This window comes from Conger conger, chromosome 2 (genome assembly GCF_963514075.1).
Source record: "Conger conger chromosome 2, fConCon1.1, whole genome shotgun sequence".
NCBI classification, from domain to species: Eukaryota; Metazoa; Chordata; class Actinopteri; order Anguilliformes; family Congridae; genus Conger; species Conger conger.
In genome coordinates, this window is record NC_083761.1 from 89,010,016 (window position 1) to 89,031,965 (window position 21,950).

General features: G+C 50.5%; 2 protein-coding genes across 2 annotated transcripts in view; one reads left to right on the forward strand and one right to left on the reverse strand.

Moving 5' to 3' along the window:
- Positions 1-239: 239 nt before the first annotated feature.
- LOC133121454 (proton channel OTOP3-like) lies at positions 240-13,626 on the forward strand. The gene is made up of 8 exons (XM_061230619.1): positions 240-281; positions 1,192-1,474; positions 6,024-6,160; positions 7,128-7,186; positions 7,841-7,983; positions 8,169-8,866; positions 9,189-9,332; positions 11,521-13,626. Exons 1-8 carry the CDS (start codon positions 240-242, stop codon positions 11,689-11,691), a joined length of 1,677 nt encoding a protein of 558 aa, XP_061086603.1. The 3' UTR covers positions 11,692-13,626.
- A 727-nt stretch (positions 13,627-14,353) lies between these two features.
- LOC133121989 (protein HID1-like) overlaps positions 14,354-21,950 on the reverse strand; it is a 19,848-nt gene continuing 12,251 nt past the window's right edge. The window contains exons 12-19 of the mRNA XM_061231617.1: positions 21,529-21,607; positions 20,983-21,147; positions 20,118-20,321; positions 17,931-18,070; positions 17,585-17,677; positions 16,183-16,274; positions 15,341-15,499; positions 14,354-15,062 (exon numbers count right to left, since the gene is read on the reverse strand). Of these exons, the coding sequence (XP_061087601.1) occupies positions 14,999-15,062; positions 15,341-15,499; positions 16,183-16,274; positions 17,585-17,677; positions 17,931-18,070; positions 20,118-20,321; positions 20,983-21,147; positions 21,529-21,607 (996 nt within the window). The 3' untranslated portion in view covers positions 14,354-14,998. The remainder of the gene's footprint in view (positions 15,063-15,340; positions 15,500-16,182; positions 16,275-17,584; positions 17,678-17,930; positions 18,071-20,117; positions 20,322-20,982; positions 21,148-21,528; positions 21,608-21,950) is intronic.

Consider the following 21,950-nt stretch of genomic DNA (forward strand, 5'->3'; position numbering starts at 1 on the left):
GCTGTGTGTGTGTGTGAGTGAGTGTGTGTGCGCTGGATCCAGGGCGGATGGAGTGTGTCAGGCTGTGTGTGTGTGTGAGTGAGTGTGTGTGCGCTGGATCCAGGGCGGATGGAGTGTGTCAGGCTGTGTGCTACCTGAGCTGCCTCTGGGCTGCGTGTTGCTCTGAGTGTGGTCCAGCGGTAATGAAGACTTCAGCTCGTCTTACGGCATAACTCCTGCATTTTGATTGCCAGGTCCTGATGCGCGAAGAGAAAAATAGCATCGCTGCCATGGGCCAGGGGGTAACTCAGCAACTGAAGGGTGTGTGTGAGTGTGTGTCTCAGTGACTGAAGGGTGTGTGTGAGTGTGTGTCTCAGTGACTGAAGGGTGTGTGTGTGTGTGTGTCTCAGTGACTGAAGGGTGTGTGTGTGTGTGTGTGTCTCAGTGACTGAAGGGTGTGTGTATGAGTGTGTGTGTGTCTCAGTGACTGAAGGGTGTGTGTGTGTGTGTGTGTGTGAAAATCAAACTCAGTGACTGGAGGGTGTGTGTGTGTGTGTTTGTATGAATAATAGCCATGCCCCATTTTATACCAAACAAGGTCACACAGACACACCCACTCAGGCAGACGCCAGTGAGAAAAACGAGTTTGGCAAGGGCAGAGCATTCACCTGCACTGAGGCGTGTGCACACACACACACACACACACACACACTGCGCGCACACACTGACACACTCTTGTGCTGTTTAGACTTGTCGGGTGTCACTTCTGGGGAGTAGGTAAGGAGGAGCGAACCAGAGCGAATTTAAAAAAAGAGTGGTGTGCAGAAAGAGAGGGAAGAGCGAGAAAGGGAGAGAGAGAGGGAGCAAGACAGCCAGAGGGAGAGAGAGGGAGAGAGAGGGAGCAAGACAGCCAGAGGGAGAGAGAGGGAGTTGTAGGGGGAGTTTTGGAGAGACAGACGTGTTGAAGAGAGAGAACGAGTCGGAGAGAGGGCAGGTTCTGGAGAGACAGAGTTAGTAGATAGTTGTAGAGGGCGAGTTATATATTGTGAGAGAGTTTCAGAGAGAGTTTCAGAGAGAATGTCTGCAGACTGCAGGGAAGATTCTTCTGTGGTTGACCCAGAGGAGGAGGTGGTTGGGTTGGGGGAGGAGGAGGTTGGGTTGGGGGAGGAGGAGGTTGGGTTGGGGGAGGAGGAGGTTGGGCGGGGGGTCCAGTGGGGGGAGGAGGAGGACATGCAGCCGGTGGTTCTGTGGGTTCCCAGCGGGCGGCGGCTGCTCTCGGGGCTGTTGGGGATGAACCTGGTGCTCCTGGGCGCCGCCCTGGTGGGCAGCCAGGCCTTTAACCCCAGCGGGCTGCGCAACCAGGAGCCCGAGGCCTTCCTGCTGCTGGTGATGGGCCTCAGCCTGGCCTGGCTGCTCTGGCACCTGCTGTGGGCCCGCAGACAGCCCGGAGCCCCGCCCCACACGGACCACCATGCCGGGGGCGTCGCTGTCACAGGTAAGCCCCGCCCACCTCGCTCACCTGTGCAGATTAGAGAGCATGGTAATGGATTTATATCATCAACTGCTTTACAGGTGATGCCTCTCATTCACCCATTCATTCACACGCTCACACACCAAAGGCGATTGGCTGCCACCAACCAGCTTGTCAGGAGCGTTTGGGGGTTAGGCGTCATGGTCAGGGACACTTCGACACACCCAGGGTGGGATCGAACCAGCAACCTTCCGACTGCCAGACGACCGCTCTTACGTCCAGAGCTAATGTCAGGGTCTCGCCTCCACCGCACTTCCCATCGCTGACCAGCAGGGGGGGGGGGGTGGATCTGGGGCGGATCGTCGCGGTAATAATCACTCAGAGACGGACACACACAGGCGAGTGGAGAGGGGCAGATTCGCTGCTCCCTGACGCTTTTCTGTTCCTCTGCTGAAGTGGGTTGTGAGTTTGGAGCAGGTTTCAGACGCAGCGTGGCTGATACCGCGCTGACGGCCGGAGGGCGTACATCAGACATTTCCATAATGGTTTGAATAGCAGGAGCGGCGCCCACACCGACACCCTCGCCGTGAGAAAAGCAGGAAATACAGCCCCCTCCAGAAGTATTTGAACAGCACGGCCAATTCCTTTGTTTTTGCAACGCGCTGAATACATTTGGGGTTGAGATAAAATGATGAACATGAGATAAGGGGTTCAGAATTTCAGCTTTTATTTCCTGGTATTTACACCGAGATGTGTTAAACTACTTTATAACATAGCACCTTTGGTATCAGATAACCCAGTTTTAGGTGAGCAAAAGCATTGGACAGAGAGTGTATTTCAGAAAATGAAAGTAAATAACATTTAATATTTGGAAGCATTTCCCTTGCTTGAAGTAACTGAATCAAGCCTGCGACCCATTGACATCACCAAACTGTTGCATTCTTCTTTTGTGATGCTTTTACAGGCTTTTACTGCAGCCTCCTTCAGTTATTGTTTGTTTCAGGGGTTTTTTCCCCTCCCCCATCTCCTCTTCAGGAGGTGAAATGCATGCTCAATTTGGTTAGGATCTGGTGATTGACTTGGCCAGTCTAAAACCTTCCACTTTTTAATGAAGTTCTTTGCGGTGTTGGTAGTGTGTTTTGGGTCATTGTCTTGCGGCATGATGAACTTTGGACACATTTTTCTGTAAGCTGGCAGACAGATTTTTATAGACTTCTGAATTAATCCTGCTGCTGTCATCATGAGCTACATCATCAATAAAGATTAGTGAGCCCACTCCAGAAGCAGCCATGCAAGCCCAAGCCATGACACTTCCTCCACCGTGCTTCACAGATGAGCTTGTATGTTTTGGATCATGAGCAGATCCCTTCTTTCTCCAGGCTTTGGCCTCTCCATCACTTTGGTAGAGGTTAATCTTGGTCCCATCAGTCCATAAAACTTTGTTCCAGCACTTTTGTGGCTCATCTCTGTACAAGGAGCAGATAAAAATTCTAGAGTTCATTTCAAGTGTGCTATTTGCATTTGGAATCTGTTGCTGTCAACTCTCAATTTGAGATCCAAAGAGGTGTCTCTATCAGTGAAGCGAGCCATCATTAGGCTGAAAAATAAAACAAACCCATCAGAGAGATAGCAAAAACATTAGGTGTGGCCAAATCAACTGTTTGGAACATTCTTAAAATGAAAGAACGCACCGGTGAGCTCAGCAACCCCAAAAGACCCGGAAGACCACGGAAAACAACTGTGGTGGATGACAGAAGAATTATTTCCCTGGTGAAAAAAAACCCCTTCACAACAGTAGGCCAGATCAAGAACACTCTCCAGGAGGTAGGTGTATGTGTGTCGAAGTCAACAATCAAGAGAAGACTTCACCAGAGTGAATACAGAGGGTTCACCACAAGATGCAAACCATTGGTGAGCCTCAAAAACAGGAAGACCAGATTAGTTTGCCAAACAACATCTAAAAAAGCCTTTACAGTTCTGGAACAACATGCTATGGACAGATGAGACAAAGATCAACTTGTACCAGAATGATGGGAAGAGAAGAGTATGGAGAAGGAAAGGAACTGCTCATGATCCAAAACATACCACCTCATCAGTGAAGCATGGTGGTGGTAGTGTCATGGCGTGGGCATGTATGGCTGCTAATGGAACTGGTTCCCTTGTATTTATTGATGATGTGACTGCTGACAAAAGCAGCAGGATGAATTCTGAAGTGTTTCGGGCAATATTATCTGCTCATATTCAGCCAAATGCTTCAGAACTCATTGGACGGTGCTTCACAGTGCAGATGGACAATGACCCGAAGCATACTGCGAAAGCAATCAAAGAGTTTTTTAAGGCAAAGAAGTGGAATGTTATGCAATGGCTAGGTCAATCACCTGACCTGAATCCGATTGAACATGCATTTCACTTGCTGAAGACAAAACTGAAGGGAAAATGCCCCAAGAACAAGCAGGAACTGAAGACAGTTGCAGTAGAGGCCTGGCAGAGCATCACCAGGGATGAAACCCAGCGTCTGGTGATGTCTATGCGTTCCAGACTTCCAGGATTTGCAACCAAGTATTAAAAAGTGAAAGTTAGATTTATGATTGTTAGTTTGTCCCATTACTTTTGGTCCCTTAAAAAGTGGGAGGCACATATACAAACTGTTGTAATTCCTACACCGTTCACCTGATTTGGATGTAAATACCTCAAATTAAAGCTGAAACTCTGCAGTTAAAGCACATCTTGTTAGTTTCATTTCAAATCCATTGTGGTGGTGTATAGAGCCAAAAAGATGAGAATTGTGTCGATGTCCCAATATTTATGGACCTGACTGTATTTCCTTCCTGTCATTCTGTCATGTCTCTCACCTGTTTCTCGTTGTCTGTGAATCAGTGTTGTATTTAAACTTGTCCTTTTCTGTTTCTCGTTGCTAGTCCGTCTTTTTCCGGTTTCCGAGGCTGCCCTTGTTATTCCTTTCCCCTGTTTTAGCCTCTTACCCTTTGCCCTTGTGATTTTCTTTTAGGTTTTTGCTCTGTTTTTGCATTTTATGGTTTTTGACCTCCGCCTGATTTTTTTTGGACTTTTTTATTTGTACTTTGGCTGGTTTGGTCTCTGCTTGCCCCACCTGCACCTGCTTGCCTTCCTGGTTTTGGATTACATTTGGGATCTTCCCTCTGTTAATAAAGCTTGCCTTCTTCATCCCTGAGTCTGCTCTTGGTTCCTCTGTCCCAGTCCTTGACAAGTTGATTGAGATACCTTCACCCCTGCCTTGTGGAGATTGTTTGTGATGTTGTGGTAGCTATTCCCAATACTATCCCCTATTTTCTAAGCTTCAAAATGGCTTGCTCAAGACTGCTCTCTGGTCTCCATGTTGGTTTATCTTTTCTAACACACATGCCATTTTCATAGGCAAAACCCAAGGCTAAAACCAAAAGTAGACATTCAGAACTATTTATTGTTTAACCAATCAATCTAACAGGACACATCTGGGCAACAAGAAACACCTGTCAGTCACATGTTCCAATGCTTTTGCTCACCTAAACATAGGTGGTCTGATACAAAAGTTCTAAGATATGTTCCAAGTTTAACAAATCTAGATGTTAAACAACTTAGAAGCTGCAATTCGCATCTATCATGTAATGTACATCTTTTGACCTCAAACTCGATTGTCTTCAGTGCAGAGCAAAGGAAGTGCCCTCGCTGAGGGGACTGCATGACCCCCTCCTGGCTCATCCTGTTTTCGCAGGTTTCTGGTTTCCTGGAATGGAAATAGTAAAACCATTGGCCTATGATACACCATCACAGCTCACATGTCTGCTCTCTCTCTCAGTCTGTCCAGATTGTGCTGTAATGTGTGCAGCGCGCGTACTATTGGCTATTTCAACACAAAGCCCTGATTGGAATAGATTTTGCATCGTCCGTGATGAGAAGGATTGGCAAAGGCTAAAGGGAAACCACACGGATCCCATAAACAAAGCCGGACTCCAGACATGAACAGAAAGCCAGAGGATGGCGTGGTAATCCCTGTGGTGGAAGAACAGCTGAGGAGTCCATGGTGGATTGGTCATGAAACCATTACGCCTACGTTATTTATTTACTGGGCAGACCTCTTCTCTCCCCAGAAACTCTTAGATCTACAATATAACACCTGCCATAGTCCATGACTCAAAACCTCCGTCTGATTTCTGTTTACATACTGGGATAATAAACAACCTGACTGTTTATCAGCAGAGAGAAGTCTGTGTTCCTAATGGGAGAAAATAGCTGCCATCTGAACTGTGTGAAGCCAACCCTTACAGAAATAGAGCATGCTGCTATATATTACACAGACTTCTTGGAAAATATTGTTATACTCTATTTCACCACCATGTGTTTGCTGCAATATTTGAAGGTGCACATTTCTTTTCCCAGTACTTTATGAAGTGTTGTAATATATTTAATTTCAAAATATTTGCATACATACCCTTTTCGCAAGGGAACGTCCTCCTACCAGCAGGGACAGGAGGAGCTAATGGCTTTAAAGAATGCCCCCCACACAATGTTCCTGATGGTTTCAGATAATTGCTCTTTTGCTCTCTCCGCCCCCTAGTGGTCCTCATGGTGCTTGCAGCCTTCAGTGTCCTGCTGCATGTCTTCAGGCTGGGGTACTTCGCCATGATGGTGGGGTGCAAACCCGCCGCCAAAATCCTGTCCGCCTTCTTCGAGGGCCCCTTTGTGATTCTGCAGGTTACTACGCCCGCCTCCATTAAGCCCTGTAGCCAGTGTGTAACACACCGCCGTTACGCCCTGTAGCCAGTGTGTAACACACCGCCGTTACGCCCTGTAGCCAGTGTGTAACACACCGCCGTTACGCCCTGTAGCCAGTGTGTAACACACCGCCGTTACGCCCTGTAGCCAGCGTGTAGCACACCGCCGTTACGCCCTGTAGCCAGCACATAGCCCACCGCCGTTATGCCCTGTAGCCAGTGTGTAACACACCGCCGTTACGCCATGTAGCCAGTGTGTAACACACCACCGTTACGCCCTGTAGCCAGCGTGTAGCCCACCGCCGTTACGCCCTGTAGCCAGCACATAGCCCACCGCCGTTACGCCCTGTAGCCAGCACATAGCCCACCGCCGTTACGCCCTGTAGCCAGCACATAGCCCACCGCCGTTACGCCCTGTAGCCAGCGTGTAACACACCGCTGTTACGCCCTGTAGCCAGCGCGTAGCCCACCGCCGTTACGCCCTGTAGCCAGCGCGTAGCCCACCGCCGTTACGCCCTGTAGCCAGCGTGTAGCCCACCGCCGTTACGCCCTGTAGCCAGCACATAGCCCACCGCCGTTACGCCCTGTAGCCAGCACATAGCCCACCGCTGTTACGCCCTGTAGCCAGCGCGTAGCACACCGCCGTTACGCCCTGTAGCCAGCATGTAGCCCAGCCTATGGGACACACTGCGCAGTTCAGTCCATTTGGCAGGAGTATTTGATTATACTGAGCCGATTGTTGATTCTAGTGCTTCTTGTTTGCATGAGTGGTCCATATGTCATTCAGCTTGTAACCTATTGACCTGCTTAATACAGTTAGATACTGTTGTTCATTTTGTCTACTAAATGGATAACTGTCTACTGGCTGGATGACTGGATGTAATGTAATGTCATGTGATACAATGTGTAGGAGGGTAATGCTGTGACTACCTTGGTTTCTTGTGTAGACATACCTGCTGTGGGCTCACTCTAAGGACTGCGTTCACAAACACAAGATCCAGACCAGGTGCTTCAGTTCTCTGGTCACTGCTCTCTGTGCAGTGTGCTTCTGCTCTCTGTGCAGTGTGCAGTGTGTCTGCTCTCTGTGCAGTGTGTCTGCTCTCTGCACATTGTGTCTGCTCTCTGTGCAGTGTGTCTGCTCTCTGTGCAGTGTGTCTGCTCTCTGTGCAGTGCTCTCTGTGCAGTGTGCAGTGTGTCTGCTCTCTGTGCAGTGCTCTCTGTGCAGTGTGTCTGCTCTCTGTGCAGTGCTCTCTGCGCAGTGTGCAGTGTGTCTGCTCTCTGTGCAGTGTGTCTGCTCTCTGTGCAGTGCTCTCTGTGCAGTGTGCAGTGTGTCTGCTCTCTGTGCAGTGCTCTCTGTGCAGTGTGTCTGCTCTCTGTGCAGTGCTCTCTGTGCAGTGCTCTCTGCGCAGTGTCTGCTCTCTGCGCAGTGTGTCTGCTCTCTGTGCAGTGTGTCTGTGCAGTGTGCCTGTGCAGTGTGCTTCAGTGGTTCCTGTTTTGAGGTTCACCCTGGAAGTGAATGATCCAGAGATGTTTGGGGTTAGGGATGTTTGGGTTTAGCATTTAAACAAACTGAGACAGTAGCATGGAGGTGTGCTGACAGGTGGCAGGTCTGGCCTGATACTCACCCTCTGTGTGTGTGTGTGTGTGTGTGTGTGTGTAGGTGTGGGCTCATACTCACCCTCTGTGTGGACGTGTTGTTGTGGCTGAACGCTGTAACTGAAGACACGGTGCACATGGAGATCGAGCTGGAGCGAGAGGAGGCTGGCGTCTTCGGAAACTTATCCTTTGACATCGAGAGCTCAGGTGCATTTCTGGGCTTTTCTGGCCACTGCCTTGTGTCCTGTCTGGGGGCTCAGGGCGGGTATTTCCCTTTTGCTTCCCTTCTGTTACTCTGTAAAGTCTGCTGTGAAAAGCACTGGACAGATCATACTGATTCATTGTCGTCCTCCTCCTCCTCCTCCTCCTCCTCCTCTCGGTGCGGGGTCCAGAGTCGGGGAACGGGACCCTGTGCCAGTGTGGGGCGTACACGATGTGCCTGGTGTTCCGGAAGGGCGTGGAGGTGCTGTACCCCTTCAACATGGAGTACTACCTGATGGCCGGGTGCCTCCTGTACGTGATGTGGAAGAACGTGGGCCGGCACACAGACCCCCGCGCCCCCGCCGCCCCCCACAGGCTCACCCTGAGGGCCATACGCCGCAGCGGCGTCCTGCTGGGGCCCCTGGCGGGGGGGGCCACACTGCTGCTGGGCGTGGCCCTGTTTGTGCTGTACCAGGTGTGGGTGGGGCACCGCAAGCAGAGGGAGGCGGCCTTCCTGCTGTTCTACGGGTTCCACCTGGTGCTGGTGCCGCTGATGGTGCTGGCGTCGCTGGGCGGGTCGCTGGTGCACGTGCTGGAGAGGCGGGGCCGGGGGAAGGGCGGCGGGGAGGGGGGGCGCAACCCCGCCCGCAGCCTGGATGTGCTGCTGCTGGTGGGGGCCGCCCTCGGCCAGCTCTCCCTCTCCTACTTCTCCCTGGTGGCGGCTCTGGCCGTGGGGCCCCAGGGCATGATGGGAAACCTGGATCTGGCGTACTCGCTGCTCTGCCTGCTGGAGCTGGTGCTGCAGAATGTCTTCATCATCGACGGCCTCAACGGCCCCCACCACGGCCCCCACCACTCCGCGGGCCCCGCCCACTGCCAGAGAGCCACGGTCAGTTCCCCCCTCAGCATGTTTATGTTACAGGCAGGCGAATCGATTCATGTGCTGCACTGCTGTAGGATAAGGTGAGCATTGTTGTGTTGTGTTGTGTTGTGTTGTGTTGTGTTGTGTTGTGTTGTGTTGTGTTGTGTTGTGTTGTGTTGTGTTGTGTTGTGTTGTGTTGTGTTGTGTTGTGTTGTGTTGTGTTGTGTGGTTTTGTGAGGTTTGGCATCACGATGCATTGAAGCATCGATGTTTCATTGCACCCCGATAAAATCTTTGAATGATTCAGCAGAGAAGACCAAAGCTTCCTGTCCCCTCTCTCTGACCACAGAAGAAGAGCAGGAAGGCTGTGGTCGAACTTCTGGAGCCAGACAAAGCAGCAACAGCGGGCGAGACCGAGGGTGGCAAGAAGAAGCCCTGGACCAGACGAGCCAAACAGGAGATCTGTGCGTTCCTGATTCTGTCCAACATCATGGTGAGAGGACTGCAGCAGCCAAACCGCCATTACAACACACGATATCCATTACAACACACGATATCCATTACAACACACGATATCCATTACAACACACAACATCCATTACAACACACGACATCCATTACAACACACGACATCCATTACAACACACGATATCCATTACAACACACGATATCCATTACAACACACGACATCCATTACAACACACGATATCCATTACAACACACGATATCCATTACAACACACGATATCCATTACAACACACGATATCCATTACAACACACGACATCCATTACAACACACGATATCCATTACAACACACGATATCCATTACAACACACGATATCCATTACAACACACGATATCCATTACAACACACGACATCCATTACAACACACGACATCCATTACAACACACGATATCCATTACAACACACGACATCCATTACAACACACGATATCCATTACAACACACGACATCCATTACAACACACGATATCCATTACAACACACGATATCCATTACAACACACGGTATTAACACCCTTCTGTGGGCCAGACAGTCAGACGTGTACTTATTTTGGATTCAAATTCCCTTCTTCGCTTTACTGAGCTCCTCTGGTGTATTGGAGCTCATGAAATACTCTCACCTTCTGGTCCACTGGGCTGTCTCAACTCAAAATGATTTGAATCCAAAATAATTCCTCACAATGGCTGTAAAAACTCTAAACTCACTCACTCGTGTGTGTGATGTTTTCGGTGTGATTTATGTGACATGGCCCAGCGGGTTTTTACATTTGATTCTGCTGCCATTTCGCCTTGAAGCAAGGAACCTAACTGGAATCATTTCAGTTAATATTCAGCAGCACCCAGGGACTATATGCAAATGATGTGAACAGACCAACCTACCTTTCTTTAAAATGGCTAAATGTAAAAAATGAAATTTTTTAAGAAATGCTTTTCTTTTTTTTTTTCTTATAATTTTTATCCGATTTTTTCCCTTTTTCTCCCAATTTGGTAGCCAATTGGACCCCGTCTGATTCAATTAGAGCTAGTATTAGATACACCGCCCACACCCTGTCCCTCGGCGGCCAACGGGAGAGCGACACACCTTCTTCAAGCCGTCTCGCCTCCCAAGTTGTAACCGTGATTCCGAGGCGCTCGAGGTGCTTGATTTGTACGGCGATCTACTAACCCTGCCAAGTCCCTCCCTCAGGAGCAGCGAGCCAATTATTGCTGCTCCATGCGAGCCGGCCAAATTTGGCTTTTGGCAGGACCGAGAATCAAACCCCGGTCCCCAGTGTGCAACTGCAGCAAACTGCAACCGCGAGTCTGCTGCGTCTTAGCCTGTTGCGCCACCGCGGCTCCTAAGAAATGCTTTTCAACTAAAAGAAAAATTAATACTGATCTCAGATAGCTCCAAATTATACTGTATGGCAAAGTTGTGGCCAGCTTTGTCTCAGCACACGTGTGAATATAAAATGACCACTTTAGGCCCAGAAACCAGGTGAGGTGAGTTAACAGTGTAAATAACGGCTTTAATTTATCAATTAAGTGCTGAGAACCCGGCTATAGGAGGGTACCCATCCTCCACTGGCCTATAGATTGAGATAACAGTTGAAAAAAGGTAGAAACTGAATGTGAAATGTGTGTAACAGAAATTAGGATCTAACACAGCGGTCTCCAACCCTGGTCCTGGACCCCAGCATACCCACTAGCTCTCCAGGACCAGTAAGAGGAAGTAACAGTAGGGTTGGAGAGTACAGGTGTAAGAGGAAGGCGGTTGTTTAACAGTAGGGTTGGAGAGTACAGGTGTAAGAGGAAGGCGGTTGTTTAACAGTGGGGTTGAAGAGTACAGGTGTAAGAGGAAGGCGGTTGTTTAACAGTAGGGTTGGAGAGTACAGGTGTAAGAGGAAGGCGGTTGTTTAACAGTGGGGTTGGAGAGTACAGGTGTAAGAGGAAGGCGGTTGTTTAACAGTAGGGTTGGAGAGTACAGGTGTAAGAGGAAGTCGGTTGTTTAACAGTGGGGTTGGAGAGTACAGGTGTAAGAGGAAGGCGGTTGTTTAACAGTGGGGTTGGAGAGTACAGGTGTAAGAGGAAGGCGGTTGTTTAACAGTGGGGTTGGAGAGTACAGGTGTAAGAGGAAGTTGGTTCTTTAACAGTGCCCCCCGCTCCCTCCCTCCCCAGCTGTGGGTCATCCCGGCCTTCGGAGCGCATCCCCAGTTTGAGAACGGCCTGGGGAAGAAGTTCTTCGGCTTCACGGCCTGGTTCATCCTGGTGAATCTGGGGCAGCCGCTGGGCGTGTTCTACCGCATGCACTCTGTCGGGGCGCTGATCGAGATCCTCATCACTGCCTGATCCAGGCCGGGTCTTCACTCCTGCCTCCGATCCGATCCAGGACCGATCCCGGCCCGGGTCTTCACTCCTGCCTCCGATCCGATCCAGGACCGATCCCGGCCCGGGTCTTCACTCCTGCCTCCGATCCGATCCAGGACCGATCCCGGCCCGGATCTTCACTCCAGCCAGTAATCCGATCCAGGACCGATCTGACCTGGGGTTTGACTCCAGCCACAGCCTCTGAACCGATTTGATGGGCCAAATCTTTCCGTTTTGAACTGAAGTTTGTGATGAAGTCATGAGTTAGCAGTTAGAACTCACACTGGCCCTCCGATGTGCCTCTGGCCTGATCACTGTGGAACCGCACTCAGACCCCTTCTACCCCACTCAGACCCCTTCTACCCCACTCAGAACCCTTCTACCCCACTCAGAACCCTTCCACCACGGGACAAAATCTGTCCAAACAGCCACTCGTCCCTATGTGTGACCGCATGGTGGATGCTGCCATTCAATCCCCTCGTTGACCTTTCCAAGGTCACCAGGGGCAAATTCCAGGATCATGCCTTTACTAATGACTGTTGCCATGGTGTCAGAAGCACTGCATGATTACCAGCTAACTCCACCCAAATCCTACCATTACCAGCTAACTCCACTCAAATCCTACCATTACCAGCTAACTCCACTCAAATCTTACCATTACCAGCTAACTCCACTCAAATCCTACCCTTAACCCCAAACCCCCCCGCCCCTCTACAGCATTCCAATGTAATTTATACGGGTTATTAAGAGCTTTATTAGATGTCCTGTATATATTTAGGATTTCTATTTTGGCTCTCAGCAAGCATTGCTCTTGTTCGGTGCTTTAGTTCTGCTGCATGTACGCTTGGTCTGGGAATGTTGGGAATGCTATTGGGAATTCTGTTAGCAGGTCTGGCTCTGTTGCGGATATAAACTCAGGGAACGCTGTTCTGGTGCTATGCTTTGAATAAGAGGGTGTGCCACGTGGATGAAAATGTGTTGACAATAATGTTTTAGTCAGCTTAGGACTCAGCGTGACTGTAAGTGTGATGAGGATGTTTTAGTCAGGTTAGGCCACAGCGTGACTATAAGTGTGATGAGGATGTTTTAGTCAGGTTAGGCCACAGCGTGACTACAAGTGTGATGAGGATGTTTTAGTCAGCTTAGGCCTCAGCGTAACTAAGTGTGATGAGGATGTTTTAGTCAGGTTAAGCCACAGCGTGACTACAAGTGTGATGAGGATGTTTTAGTCAGCTTAGGCCTCAGCGTAACTAAGTGTGATGAGGATGTTTTAGTCAGGTTAAGCCACAGCGTGACTAAGTGTGATGAGGATGTTTTAGTCAGGTTAGGCCACAGCGTGACTACAAGTGTGATGAGGATGTTTTAGTCAGCTTAGGCCTCAGCGTAACTAAGTGTGATGAGGATGTTTTAGTCAGGTTAAGCCACAGCGTGACTACAAGTGTGATGAGGATGTTTTAGTCAGCTTAGGCCTCAGCGTAACTAAGTGTGATGAGGATGTTTTAGTCAGCTTAGGCCTCAGCGTGACTAAGTGTGATGAGGATGTTTTAGTCAGGTTAGGCCATGATATTTGAATGTACAAATGTGGAGTTTGTCCTGATGGATGAAAAAGTACTGAAAAATACTAAAATACTCCAGGTGCTTATACTGGTTATTAATAAAATATCCCAGAGCCCCCATCACTGGGACACTGGCTTCTCATTGGGCCCACAGGGAAAAGCGCCCCCTTCTGGCCACCAACGTCATCAAGCAAAAGAAAGTGCTGTATGATTGGCTGATTTTCTGAAAAGTAGTCAACCCTGTGATGTAATAACAGAATAATCAATAATTTCATTGATACTGACGGTACAATTATTTGAAACTGTAGCATTCAAACCTTACATCAGGCTATTGCAAAGAATGTGACATGGAATATTGATTATCTTCAGAGAAATTAGCAACTGAAATCTGTTATCTACATTACGATGTCTGTCCACCCCAATTCCACTCAAAATGAAAATGTCCACAGATATTCCACTTTTATTTTTTTTAAATGACTGTAAACAGATTTCTGTATTAGTTTGAGTTTTAAATCCTTTATTTTATAATTCTATTCTATGTTGTATTTCAAGGTGGAAAATATGCATTTATACAAAGCACAAAATAGATTTTTATTTTAAAAATTACTTTGGACATTGTTAACCCAGTGCTGAAAATCATGGCCGGCTCACAGCTTAAACAGGACAGATCTGTAGCGTCCTCAAACACGTACACAGCCAGAAATCCCTCACAGGTAAGTCACCTGCTGATAATCGCCAGTCAGAGAACACAGGGACAGACAGTCAGGGACACAGTCTGGGGAAACAGAGACACAGTCAGAGACACAATCAGAGACACAGTCAGAGACACAGTCAGAGACACAGTCAGAGACACAATCAGAGACACAGTCAGACACAATCAGGGACACAGTCAGAGACACAGTCAGACTCAATCAGGGACACAGGCAGAGACACAGGGACAGACAGTCAGGGACACAGTCGGACACAATCAGAGACACAGTCGGACACAATCAGGGACACAGTCAGAGACACAGTCAGACACAATCAGGGACACAGTCAGACACAATCAGGGACACAGGCAGAGACACAGTCAGGGACACAGTCAGGGACACAGTCAGACACAGGCAGAGACACAGTCAGACACAGGCAGAGACACAGTCAGACACAGGCAGAGACACAGTCAGACACAGGCAGAGACAGTCAGAGCAGAGAAGATCAAACACAGTGAAGCTGTGCAGCAGCCGCTGGACATTGTCCAATGACACGCGAGCTGAGCACGGATGGGCGGAGCGAAGGAGGCGGGGCTTTTTTTAATGAGAAACCAGCCAAAATGACCCAGCACCGGACCCAGCACAGCTGAGTTATAACAGGGCTCACCCAACACACACAGGTAACCAGCGCACAGCCTGAAAAGGCAGATCAGTTCTGGACAGACACACACACACACACACACACACACACACAGCCACATGACCGCATGTGCGCACACAGAAACACACGTTGACTCATTAAAACAGCATGTGCAATGGTCATCATGTCTTAATGAACACTTCTGTCCACCAGAGGGCGGTGTTCATCCTTAGCACTGTGTGCAGGAGCATGAGCAGGGCTCTGCAGTTGAGAAGAAGGAGAGGAAGAAGAAGAGTAATCTCAGCTGTGGCTCCATCTTCGTCCCCCCTCCTCTCCCTCAGGGCAGCGGGGGAGGCGGGCAGTGCAGCCCTGCTCCTGTCAGTCACTCTTGTGGCTCCTCCCCTCTACACCCTCTGAATCTCAAACAGCCGCACGTCCGTGTCATACCAAATGGGCGGGTCCACGTTCCTATGGAGACAGGACAGGACAGGCCAATCACAGCAGCTCTTTCTGTGTGCCTCCATTAGCTTTACCAAGAACAGGCTGTTTTAGTTCTTTAAGGCTCATTCATATCAATGAACCTCTGTTCTGATTGGCTGGCTAGCTGGATTTGTTCTGCCTCCAAGCTGGGCTGTGCTGAAACCCACGAGCGCATCGCTGTGATGTCACTGCTCCCAAACGGCTCGGCCGAATGCACAATATGGGGCCGTTTGGGCCATGGGCACAGCAGTCTGACCCCGACTCACCGCAGGTAGACCACACCCCACATGTAGGTGCGGAACCAGGTAGACGTCCCGGCGTTGGCTTGGTACTTTCGGATCAGGATGGGGTGCGGAACCGGGAGCAGGCCCACCAGAGTGCCGTGCTGAAGGAACTTCAGTATCTCTGACTCGTCCGTCAGGCCCCTGAGAGAGAGAGAGAGAGAGAGAGAGAGAGAGAGAGAGAGAGAGAGAGAGACGGAGGGAGGGAGGGAGGGAGAGAGAGAGAGAGAGAGAGAGAGAGGGAGGGAGGGAGGGAGGGAGGGAGAGGGAGAGGGGGAGAGGGAGAGGGAGAGGGAGAGGGAGAGGGAGAGGGAGAGGGAGAGAGAGAGAGAGAGAGAGAGAGAGAGAGGGCGAGATAGAGGGAGAGGGGGAGAGAGAGGAAGAGAAAGAGAGAGGAAGAGAAAGAGAGAGGGAGAGAGAAGGAGGGAGAGGGAGAGGGAGAGGGGGAGAGAGAGAGGAAGAGAGAGAGAGCGAGAGGGCGAGATAGAGGGAGAGGGAGAGGGGGAGAGATAGAGGAAGAGAAAGAGAGAGGGAGAGAGAAGGAGAGAGAGAGAGGCATCATCATCTAGGGCAGCTACCTTTTATTTATTTGTATATTTATTTATTTGACAGGAATAACAACATTAACAACATTTCTGTAGAATTCTCATCTGTAACCTTGAGGCTAAAAAAACCAGTGATGCCAACTTTGTGGAGCATTGTGTTTGTGACACTTATTAATGTTTAAATGTTAAATATTACATTAATGTTAAATATCAATGTGTTTAGAGGACATGACTGGTGTGGGACTGAAAGCTGAGTGAGACTAGCATCTCAGGTGTGCTCACTTGTCGATGCAGATCTTCTCCACCTGCGGAACCAGCACCTGCAGCAGCCTCATTATGGTCTGCAGTGGCAACTTTACCTTCCAGGAGAGAACCTGAGAGAGAGAGAGAGAGAGAGAGAGAGAGGGGTGAGAGAGAGAGAGAGAGTGGGAGAGAAAGACAGAGAGAGAGGGGTGAGAGAGAGAGAGAGAGAGAGAGAGGGGTGAGGGGGAGAAAGAGAGAGAAAGGGAGAGAGAGTGGGAGAGAAAGACAGAGAGAGGGAGAGGGGTGAGAGAGAGAGAGGGAGAGGGAGAGAGTGGGAGAGAAAGACAGAGAGAGGGAGAGAGAGAGAGAGAGAGAGAGGGGGGGGTGAGAGAGAGAGAGGGGGGGGGTGAGAGAGAGAGAGCGACAGAGCACTTAAACACAGCACCGCTGAGCTGCAGCTGGCCCTGCTCAAATTGTTCAATCTCGTTCTCCAAGCTGGCTGCTTCCCTGAGAACTGGAGCTGGGGGCTTATTTCCCCAGTACACAAGAGTGGAGACAAACTAGACCCAAATAACTACAGAGGCATTTGTGTAAGCAGTAATCTGGGGAAGGTTTTCTGCAGTATTATTAACGCTGAATACTGGCCTTCCTTACCGAACACAATGTCTTGAGTAAAGGACAAATTGGCTTTCTACCAAATCACTGAACTACTGATCATATTTACACCCTACACACCCTAAATAATCAACATGTACACCAACAAAAGAAAATAATTTTTTTTGCATGCTTTATTGATTTAAAAAAAGCATTTGATTCAATTTGGCAGGAAGGTTTATATTATAAAATTCTCCAAAGCGGGGTAGGGGGTAAAGTATATGACATAATTAAATCAATTTATACAAATAATAAATGCAGAATAAAAATTGGCAGTAAAAGGACTGATCACTTCACTCAAGGGCGAGGTGTGAGGCAGGGATGTAACTTCTCCCCTACTCTATTTACACATATTGACATAGAATTTACCAGTTATACAAACTGTTATTATTGTTATGTTATGTTATGTTATGTTATGTACATATATGTACATATATATATATATATATAATTATTGAGTTAATTATTATCCTGTTTTTATATGTAATCATATTACTATGTTATTTTCACCTGTTTTAACATGTTCCTTGCCATGCTTTGGCAATACAAATGCAAATTTTGTCATGCCAATAAAGCAATTTGAATTTGAATTTGAGAGAGAGAGAGGGGTGAGAGGGAGAGAGAGAGGGATGAGGGTAGAGGAGAGGAGAGAGGGATGCGGGGGAAAGAGAGAGGGATGAGGGTAGAGGAAAGGAGAGAGGGATGAGGGGGAAAGAGGAGAGAGGGATGAGGGTAGAGGAGAAGAGAGAGGGATAGACAGAGGCATGGGGAGAGGGTGGAGCCTCACCCATTCGGGCGTGGGGACCCAGGGATTGGTCGATGATGCACTTGAGGGCCGTTTCCGTGGCAACTCCGTCTCTGTCTCCATGTCCAAGACATCCTGAGAACAGAGCGCACATCCGTCAAACAAGCCACGCCCCCTGCCACACCCACGCCCCCACAGCCCCCCTGAAAACAAAGTCATAGCTGGAGCCCGACCCTGATTGGCTGTGATAGAGCCGGAGTCAGAGCCTGATTGGCTGTGATAGAGCCGGAGTCAGAGCCTGATTGGCTGTGATAGAGCCGGAGTCAGAGCCTGATTGGCTGTGATAGAGCTGGAGTCAGAGCCTGATTGGCTGTGATAGAGTATGCACCTCTGTCTCCCTCCCTGAGTGGGGCTCTGTGTCGCTGGCCTCGGGGTGGATGGGCGGGGCCTCCACTGGGTCTGCCTGCTGGACCGAGACCATGGTGCCGTCCTGAGACACCTGAGCCTGCTCCGTCAGCTTATCAATACCTGCAGCAGAGACACACCTGAGAGCTTCACACAGAGAGCTTCACAGAGAGCTTCACACAGAGCTTCACACAGAGCTTCACACAGAGAGCTTCACACAGAGAGCTTCACACAGAGAGCTTCACACAGAGCTTCACACAGAGAGCTTCACAGAGAGCTTCACACTGAGAGTTTCACACAGAGAGCTTCACAGAGAGTTTCACACAGAGAGCTTCACACTGAGAGCTTCACACAGAGAGCTTCACAGAGAGTTTCACACAGAGAGCTTCACACTGAGAGCTTCACAGAGAGTTTCACACAGAGAGCTTCACACTGAGAGCTTCACACAGAGAGCTTCACACAGAGAGCTTCACAGAGAGTTTCACACAGAGAGCTTCACACAGAGAGCTTCACAGAGAGTTTCACACAGAGAGCTTCACACTGAGAGCTTCACACTGAGTTTCACACTGAGTTTCACACAGGGAGCTTCACACAGAGAGCTTCACAGAGAGTTTCACACAGAGAGCTTCACACTGAGAGCTTCACACTGAGAGCTTCACACCTGAGCCTGCTCCCTCAGCTTATCGATACCTGCACAGCAGAGCCACACCCCCCAGAGCTTCACCTGGTCTGAACCTCACCTGTACTCTACGCTGCATGTAAGGAAGACAGAGGGTATTTAGGCAGGCTGGGGACATACCTAATTCAGTGAGTGAATTTATTAGACTTATTTTTTAGCCTTCTACTGCTGTAGCCTACCCACAAGTGTTGTGTGTTCAGAGATGCTCTTCTGCATACCACTGCTGTAACACATGGTTATTTGCGTTACTGTCACCTTCCTGTCAGCTTGACTCAGTCTGGCCCTTCTCCTCAGTCTGGCCCTTCTCTGACGTCTCATTGACAACACAGTTCTGCTCACACTGCTGCTCTCTGGATGTTTTTTTGTTTTTCTCGAGAGACATTCCAGATCAGTACCTTCTGAAGTACTGAAACCACCCCGCCTGGCACCAACAATCATTTAACGGTCAAAGTCACTTAGATCGCATTTCCTCCCCATTCTGATGTTTGGTCTGAACAACATGGAGCCTCTTGACCGTGTCTGCATGCCTTTATGCTGAATTATGATTGGCTGATTAGATATCTGCAGTAACAAGCTGGTGTAGGGTTGGGATTAGGGTTGGGCAGTAGTTACGGTTGTGGATTGAGAGTTAGGGTCGGTGGTTAGGAATTAGTGGTTTGGGATATGATTTGTGTGAGGGGTGAGGATTAGGGCGTGGCAGAGGGGGGAGGGGTGGTTACCGGGCGTGGCAGAGGGGGGAGGGGTGGTTACCGGGCGTGGCAGAGGGGGGAGGGGTGGTTACCGGGCGTGGCAGAGGGGGGAGGGGTGGTTACGGGCGTGGCAGAGGGGGGAGGGGTGGTTACCGGGCGTGGCAGAGGGGGGAGGGGTGGTTACGGGCGTGGCAGAGGGGAGAGGGGTGGTTACGGGCGTGGCAGAGGGGGGAGGGGTGGTTACCGGGCGTGGCAGAGGGGGGAGGGGTGGTTACCGGGCGTGGCAGAGGGGGGAGGGGTGGTTACCGGGCGTGGCAGAGGGGGGAGGGGTGGTTACCGGGCGTGGCAGAGGGGGGAGGGGTGGTTACCGGGCGTGGCAGAGGGGGGAGGGGTGGTTACCGGGCGTGGCAGAGGGGGGAGGGGTGGTCACCGGGCGTGGCAGAGGGGGGAGGGGTGGTCACCGGGCGTGGCAGAGGGGGGAGGGGTGGTTACCGGGCGTGGCAGAGGGGGGAGGGGTGGTTACCGGGCGTGGCAGAGGGGGGAGGGGTGGTCACCGGGCGTGGCAGAGGGGGGAGGGGTGGTTACCGGGCGTGGCAGAGGGGGGAGGGGTGGTTACCGGGCGTGGCAGAGGGGGGAGGGGTGGTTACCGGGCGTGGCAGAGGGGGGAGGGGTGGTTACCGGGCGTGGCAGAGGGGGGAGGGGTGGTTACCGGGCGTGGCAGAGGGGGGAGGGGTGGTTACCGGGCGTGGCAGAGGGGGGAGGGGTGGTTACCGGGCGTGGCAGAGGGGGGAGGGGTGGTTACCGGGCGTGGCAGCCAGGCTGGTGTTGATTGTTCCAGGCCCGGCGAGCACGGCTGGCCGGGAGGCTTCCATGGAGACGGTGCGGTCAGGTGACCTCTTCTTCCGCTGCAGCGCCCTCTGCAGGGAGGGAGGGTCACAGTGCAGGTTCGCAAGCTGGTGGAACACCGCACGCTTACGGATGATGGCGTACACCAGGTTAGAGTTACCTGTAAGGACCGTTAAACCAGGTTAGAGTTACCTGTAAGGACCGTTAAACCAGGTTATAGGGTAGGTAAAGGGTATTTGGAGTATGTAAAGGGTTTTAGGGGTAGGTAGAGGGTATTGGGCGCAGGTGGCGGGTATTGGGGGTAGGTAGAGGGTATTTGGGGTATGTAGAGGGTTTTAGGGGTAGGTAGAGGGTATTGGGTGCAGGTGGCGGGTATTGGGGGTAGGTAGAGGGTATTGGGGGGTAGGTGGCGGGTATTGGGGGTAGGTGGCGGGTATTGGGGGTAGGTGGCGGGTATTGGGGGTAGGTGGCGGGTATTGGGGGTAGGTAGAGGGTATTGGGGGTAGGTGGCGGGTATTGGGGGTAGGTAGAGGGTATTGGGGGTAGGTGGCGGGTATTGGGGGTAGGTAGAGGGTATTGGGGGTAGGTAGAGGGTATTGGGGGTAGGTGGCGGGTATTGGGGGTAGGTGGCGGGTATTGGGGGTAGGTAGAGAGTATTGGGGGTAGGTGGCGGGTATTGGGGGTAGGTAGAGGGTATTGGGGGTAGGTGGCGGGTATTGGGGGTAGGTGGCGGGTATTGGGGGTAGGTAGAGAGTATTGGGGGTAGGTGGCGGGTATTGGGGGTAGGTAGAGGGTATTGGGGGTAGGTGGCGGGTATTTACCATCGAACTGGTACTGGATGAGGTTGTTGAAGGCCTCCAGCAGGAAGAAGATCAGGTGGTGGTTCTGGGGGGCAGAGACCAGGAACCAGGGGGTGGAGAACGCCTCCACCAGATGCAGCAGCTTATTGGCTGCCACCATGGACAGGCTCTTCAGATAGGGCGACACTGCCCAGAAGTGCAATCATTCATTATTATTATAAATCATTAAATATAAAAACTTCAGTTAGGAACCCCTAAAACATGGTTACTGCAAGTCAAGCACATTACCATAATCAAGTTCAGTTCAGGCGAATCGGAGGGCAGAGTCCAGTTTTGATTGTAAACATTCCCATCAAGCTAACAGTGAACGACTGTACTTAAAAAGGAATATAAAAAAAGGAATATGAAAAATAATTTAAAGTGTAACTTTTAAGCCACAATTTTCCGTCCCAGATTAAGGCTGTTCCAACAGCTGAACACCCATCACAGCCCTGGTAGGAGCCGTCACATTATCCAGCTCCCTCCACTCAGGCGCTGTCCTCCGGGCCAGCAGGTGGCAGCACTCACCGTTCACCACAATGGTGAGCAGGCAGTCAAACAGAGGCTGCAAGCGCTGGTGTCCACTGGTGATGATCCTGTGGAAAACCTGCAAAGGGGGAGGGGGCACGGTCATAAGGGGTAAAATCACCCCTGTGTGTGAGTGTGTGTGTGTGTGTGTGTGTGTGTGAGTGTGTGTGTGTGTGCGAGTGTGTGTGAGTGTGTGTGTGTGTGTGAGAGAGTGTGTGTGTGTGTGTGAGTGTGTGTGTGTGTGTGAGAGAGTGTGTGTGTGTGCGTGTGAGTGAGTGAGTGAGTGAGTGAGTGAGTGAGTGAGTGAGTGAGTGAGTGAGTGAGTGAGTGTGTGTGTGAGTGTGTGAGTGAGTGAGTGAGTGTGTGAGTGAGTGCGAGAGAGAGTGAGTGAGTGAGTGAGTGAGTGAGTGAGTGAGTGCGAG

Excerpts from the sequence above, each read along its gene's own strand:
- LOC133121454 (XM_061230619.1), top strand. The coding sequence starts at position 240 with ATGCGCGAAGAGAAAAATAGCATCGCTGCCATGGGCCAGGGG. Across the intron at positions 6,161-7,127 it reads GCCCCTTTGTGATTCTGCAG|ACATACCTGCTGTGGGCTCA; the intron begins GTTACTACGCCC and ends TTTCTTGTGTAG. Across the intron at positions 9,333-11,520 it reads TGATTCTGTCCAACATCATG|CTGTGGGTCATCCCGGCCTT; the intron begins GTGAGAGGACTG and ends CTCCCTCCCCAG.